Source organism: Balaenoptera ricei, chromosome 14 (assembly GCF_028023285.1).
Source record: "Balaenoptera ricei isolate mBalRic1 chromosome 14, mBalRic1.hap2, whole genome shotgun sequence".
In the NCBI taxonomy this organism is placed as follows: domain Eukaryota; kingdom Metazoa; phylum Chordata; class Mammalia; order Artiodactyla; family Balaenopteridae; genus Balaenoptera; species Balaenoptera ricei.
Genome location: NC_082652.1, coordinates 1,287,358 through 1,293,357, shown reverse-complemented (window position 1 = coordinate 1,293,357; position 6,000 = coordinate 1,287,358). Strand labels below are relative to the sequence as shown.

Genomic DNA, 6,000 nt, shown 5'->3' with positions numbered 1-6,000 from the left:
CAGGTAAGACAAATGCAACTGCTGGGTATTGGTAAGTATGTTGACCTTCACTAGATAGCGACGGTTTTAAAAAGGGGTTGTACCAATAAACTAAATAAATAGAATAAGAAACAAAACAAAACAAAAGTCACCCCGCATCCAAGTGACAGGTCTCCGCAAAAGGGGTCGCCACCAGCGCCCCCAACCACTTTTCTCCCACATGGGTCCCAGGACCCCCAAGTCCGTCACCGCGAGGGGCTTCCCGGTTTACTAAGCTCTTTGACACCCGCTAAGGAAACCTTCCGTGGTACGCGAGACGAGGGTCGTGACCTCCAGGACCGAAAACAAACCAGGGCACAGCCTTGTCAGCCACTCCCCGGGCCTCAGAGCCCCAGCCCCAGAACACCCGACCCCACGGCCCCCCGGCCCCAGAGCACCCGACCCCACGGCCCCCCGGCTCCAGAACACCCGACCCCACGGCCCCCCCGCTCCATAACACCCGACCCCACGGCCCCCCGGCTCCAGAACACCCGACCCCACGGCCCCTCGGCTCCAGAGCACCCGACCCCACGGCCCCCCGGCTCCAGAACACCCGACCCCACGGCCCCCCCGCTCCAGAACACCCGACCCCACGGCCCCCCGGCTCCAGAACACCCGACCCCACGGCCCCTCGGCTCCAGAGCACCCGACCCCACGGACCCCGGCTCCAGAACACCCGACCCCACGGCCCCCCGGCTCCAGAGCACCCGACCCCACGGACCCCGGCTCCAGAACACCCGACCCCACGGCCCCCCGGCTCCAGAGCACCCGACCCCACGGACCCCGGCTCCAGAACACCCGACCCCACGGCCCCCCGGCTCCAGAACACCCGACCCCACGGCCCCTCGGCTCCAGAGCACCCGACCCCACGGCCCCCCGGCTCCAGAACACCCGACCCCACGGCCCCCCCGCTCCATAACACCCGACCCCACGGCCCCCCGGCTCCAGAACACCCGACCCCACGGCCCCTCGGCTCCAGAGCACCCGACCCCACGGCCCCCCGGCTCCAGAACACCCGACCCCACGGCCCCCCCGCTCCAGAACACCCGACCCCACGGCCCCCCGGCTCCAGAACACCCGACCCCACGGCCCCTCGGCTCCAGAGCACCCGACCCCACGGACCCCGGCTCCAGAACACCCGACCCCACGGCCCCCCGGCTCCAGAGCACCCGACCCCACGGCCCCCCGGCTCCAGAACACCCGACCCCACGGCCCCCCGGCTCCAGAACACCCGACCCCACGGCCCCTCGGCTCCAGAGCACCCGACCCCACGGCCCCTCGGCTCCAGAGCACCCGACCCCATGGCCCCCCCGCTCCAGAACACCCGACCCCACGGCCCCTCGGCTCCAGAACACCCGACCCCACGGCCCCCCCGCTCCAGAACACCCGACCCCACGGCCCCTCGGCTCCAGAGCACCCGACCCCACGGCCCCCCGCTCCAGAACACCCGACCCCACGGCCCCCCGGCTCCAGAACACCCGACCCCACGGCCCCCCCGCTCCAGAACACCCGACCCCACGGCCCCCCGGCTCCAGAACACCCGACCCCACGGCCCCTCGGCTCCAGAGCACCCGACCCCACGGACCCCGGCTCCAGAACACCCGACCCCACGGCCCCCCGGCTCCAGAGCACCCGACCCCACGGCCCCCCGGCTCCAGAACACCCGACCCCACGGCCCCCCGGCTCCAGAACACCCGACCCCACGGCCCCTCGGCTCCAGAGCACCCGACCCCACGGCCCCTCGGCTCCAGAGCACCCGACCCCATGGCCCCCCCGCTCCAGAACACCCGACCCCACGGCCCCTCGGCTCCAGAACACCCGACCCCACGGCCCCCCCGCTCCAGAACACCCGACCCCACGGCCCCTCGGCTCCAGAGCACCCGACCCCACGGCCCCCCGCTCCAGAACACCCGACCCCACGGCCCCCCGGCTCCAGAACACCCGACCCCACGGCCCCCCCGCTCCAGAACACCCGACCCCACGGCCCCCCGGCTCCAGAACACCCGACCCCACGGCCCCTCGGTTCCAGAGCATCCGACCCCACGGCCCCTCGGCTCCAGAGCACCCGACCCCACGGACCCCGGCTCCAGAGCACCCGACCCCACGGCCCCCCGGCTCCAGAACACCCGACCCCACGGCCCCCCCGGCCCAGGCGACAGCCAACAGGAAACCTCGCCCAGGAAAAGAACATCCGCCCCCACCGAGCCGCGCACTCGGCCCACGAAGCACCCGCCCTCCTTCCGCCCAGAGCCGGGAAGGGCCAGGGTGCGGGCAGCGCGCGATCCAAAGCTGCGCTTTCGCCACTGCCCTGGACGGCCGCCGGAGAAAAATCAACACGAAAAATACGCTCTCCTCTGATAACTGCAGCCCCTAACGTGGCGGGGCCTCCGAATGCGAAAGGCTAAAGCCAAATCTTTTCTAGCGGCTCAAACTGCCCCGGGCGTAGCGAATCTGCAGAGCCTGCTCGCCGGAAGTAGGGCCGCCTCTCGCCGGAAGTTGTGCCTCCTCCATTTTGTTGCCCGCTATGGCGGCGGTGTAGAGGTTGGGGCCGGGATGCGGCGCGTCTGACTGGGGGGCAGGCCGGGCGGAGACATCGGGGACATCGTCGCGGCGCAGCAGAGAACCAGCCTGGACGCCGGGGACGCTGTCATGTACGGCGCGACCGGAGGCCGCGCCAAAACCGAGAGGAAAAGCGGCGCGAAGGAGGAGGCCGGGCCGGGCGGTGCCGGCGGCGGGGGGAACCGAGTGGAGCTGCTGGTCTTCGGCTATGCCTGCAAGCTGTTCCGAGACGACGAGCGGGCCTCGGCCCAGGAGCAGGGACAGCACCTCATCCCCTGGATGGGGGACCACAAGATCCTCATCGACAGGTCGGTTCCTCCCCCCACCCGCCGCTCCTCCCCTTCCCTCGCCCGCTTGATTTCGTCTGATGTTGACTTGATGGCCAGGACTGGAAAGGGGTTTTCTGGAGCCATCAGGGATCCGGGAGGGCACCCACTCCCCGGTCCCCACATCCCCCTGGTTTTCGGGGGGGAGGGGGACGGTGAAACCGGCCCTAAGGCCCTGGCTGGAGCTGCGTGTCGCCGGGGGGATTGTCTCTGCCCCCGCAGCCCCTCGCGACCTCTCACTCTTGTCGCTGGGTTGCAGTTGCCACTCCGGGCAGTGGAAGTTGCCCGGGCCCTGGGCCTCTCCTGACTGGCGCTCTGGGGCCCTCCGCGCTCCCATAGCTCGGTGTGGGTGGGAGGGCAGCCCGAAACGCCTCAAGCTTGATGCCGCAATTAGGTACCTCTTGGGTCCCATGAGTCGGCTTTGAACCTGTCGTACTCCCAGCGCTCTCTGTGGAGCGCGCGTATTTTGCCGGCTTGACATTTGACTCCCCCCGACTCCTCCCCCATCCTGTGTTAATCCCATGAGTTTGACAGATTCAGGCCGAGGGTGAAGTTGCCAATCAGTTGGAGGCCAGTTGACTTCGTGCAGACACTGGTCTTGCTCTTAGAGGTAGCGTTCTTAGGGCTGGTTTCACTGTCTCTTAAAACTGAAGGGTGGAGCTGGGATACAGATGTGTTCTTTTCAAATCAAAGGTGCTTTAGGTAATCACCCTGGAGGGTGTTTAGTCACTTTGGGCAGAGGGGTCCCGGGATTGGATTTCTAAAGATGTTTGATTTGAAAAGGATGGCCTTACGTGATGTAGGTTGTTTGCTCTCTTCCCCTCCCATGTTTTCCGTCCCTCTTCTCCTCCTTGGGATTTTTGTTAGTCGGTTTGGTTTTTGCCAATTTGGCAACTCTGCTTCTGGGGCCCGGACTGAAAAGTAACCGTGACCAACCGTTAGACTGTGGAATAGTCTCGGAGTGAAGGAAGCCCATCGTTTGAGACAATTAAAACTGGATTCTGCAGAGCCCTGGACCATGACTGTAGGGATAGCCCCTGAGCTGGCCAGAATGGACACATTAATGACCAGACGCCTTTTTCCATCCCCGACGTTTCCATTTGGAGTTAGATCTAGACAAGAAGGACTCATGGACGGAGATTGGCCAGCTCAGGTCTGGACCTGAGGGCCCCCATGCTCTGCTCAAGCATGCTGTGCCTTTAAACCGTGGTTCCTATTGAATCATGCTGCCTGAGCTGTCAGGCAGCTTCCTCTTCCAAAGTGTTACTTGCGGTATTTATTATTAAAGTTTGGTAAGCGAGGAAATCTGAGCTTTGTATACAGTTTTCCATATCATTCTGTATATGATGTGAGTTAGGTCTTCCAAAACCAGTGGGGAGCAAACACTGCACATGTACATGTGTAATATTTTAAAATAATGATCTACATTTGTAAGTTAAGGAGGTTTACAGCATAGTAAACATAAGTTTGAAATTTAATAAAACGCAATAACTTGGCTACCCTGAAATTTTTGGCCTTTTTTTCTTGTAAATGTCTTTTTTTACCTGTAGTATTTTCTGGTCCTCATTACAAAAGTCAGCATTAAAAAATTAAGCAGACTTTTGTTGGTCTCTCTCCGTTTGTTTTTGCAACCCTAAATCTGAGTGTTTTAAGTGAAATTTACTAATTCACTCGTTATCTGAGAGGTGCACAGTGACAGCATCTTCATGGAGTCTTCTGTGTTAAAAGCATGGCAGAAAGTGCTCTTCTTATTCTTAATTTGGCTAAAGTATCTATTGGTCCATGCAAGTACACATGGATGTGTCTTCGTGTATGTTATATCTTGGGGGCATAAAGTCTGGAAGAAGATAATTATACTGCATCTTCTAATAGTTTTGCTCTGTTTCTAGTGAACCTCCTTAAACTGCACGTATATGTCGCTGTTCCTATGTATGTGTGTCTCTCTATCACATAACCCAGCACTTATTTCCTCAGCCAAGTGGCTAGGGGGCGAGCCTAGCCAAGATTTTACCTCCAATGGACGCAAGTTTCTTTGGTGAAGATCTCTGCTGAGCGTTCGGGACTAGCGGAAGGCAGCGAGGAAATTGCGACCGTTTGGTCCTTGCGGATAGGTATTTATGTACTCGGTGTGTGTGAATGTAAGCGATGATACTTGACTTCTCAGAAAAAAATTTTTTTTTATTTTTTATTTTTTTTTTTGCACATGGCATTGAATGGTTAACCAAACCATACACGGTAAGAACTGCCACTGAAGTGGATACCATTTTAAGCTATTAAAGGATTGTTTACCTTTAATTATAAGTTTTATCATATTGTAGAAAGGAGTTTAGACTTTGTTAAGATAACTTGAGCTTAAAAGCAGGTGAGCTATGACTAGCAAAATTAAATATAAATCTGAGAAGAGTTTGTATGTTTGTTTTCCTATTTTTATTTCTTTATCTTAATCGGTAAGTATATGTATAAAACGTCCCACGCAAACCAACCCAGACGTTAATTTCCTTCCGTTGACCAGCATGTTCATATTACAGATATGATGGGCGCGGTCACCTGCATGACCTTTCTGAGTGTGATGCTGAGTATTCCACGTGGAACAGAGATTACCAGCTCTCTGAAGAGGAGGCACGAATAGAGGCCCTGTGTGATGAAGAGAGGTATTTAGCCTTGCATACGGACTTGCTTGAGGAAGAGGCAAGGCAAGGTACTGCTCAAGAAAAACTTATTTAAGCAACAAACTCTTTAAAATTTTTTAAGTATTTAAAAATTTACTCCCATTCATTTTTTTATACTCACTCTTTCTGATATTATCTTGACAGTACCCAGTGGATTGGAAAAACAGGAGTCTTTGCGTTCTGAGAGGACCTCAGGATAGTTTATATGTAGAGCCACAAAGAATTTTCCCAGCTTTTGAGGGCAGACTGGGATTTGAAAAAACAAAAACCAAACTCTTTAACTGTTCTTCTTTAACAGTATCGTATAAATTAAAATTGATGTTCTTGTCTTTGCCTTAACAATCTTTAATACAGTTCTTAATCCCCAAATTTCTCAGCAGGAAGAAATTTTCCACAAAAGACATGTATTCTGCTGTCTGTGGTAAACA

The 6,000-nt window shown here is 57.4% G+C and overlaps 1 protein-coding gene across 5 annotated transcripts in view; it reads left to right on the top strand.

The window, feature by feature from the left end:
- The first annotated feature begins 2,534 nt into the window (after positions 1–2,534).
- The window catches only part of SFSWAP (splicing factor SWAP), an 89,520-nt gene continuing 86,054 nt past the window's right edge, over positions 2,535–6,000 (top strand). For 4 of the 5 annotated variants that reach the window (XR_009497381.1, XM_059895575.1, XM_059895574.1 and 1 more), the window contains exons 1-2: positions 2,535–2,885; positions 5,432–5,601. Coding sequence is in view for 4 of the 5 variants with exons in the window: in XM_059895575.1 (XP_059751558.1) it covers positions 2,668–2,885; positions 5,432–5,601 (388 nt within the window). In the remaining variant the exon portion in view is untranslated. Of the gene's footprint in view, positions 2,886–5,431; positions 5,602–6,000 lie in introns of those variants that run through there. The other variant, XM_059895576.1, reaches the window with a different exon arrangement.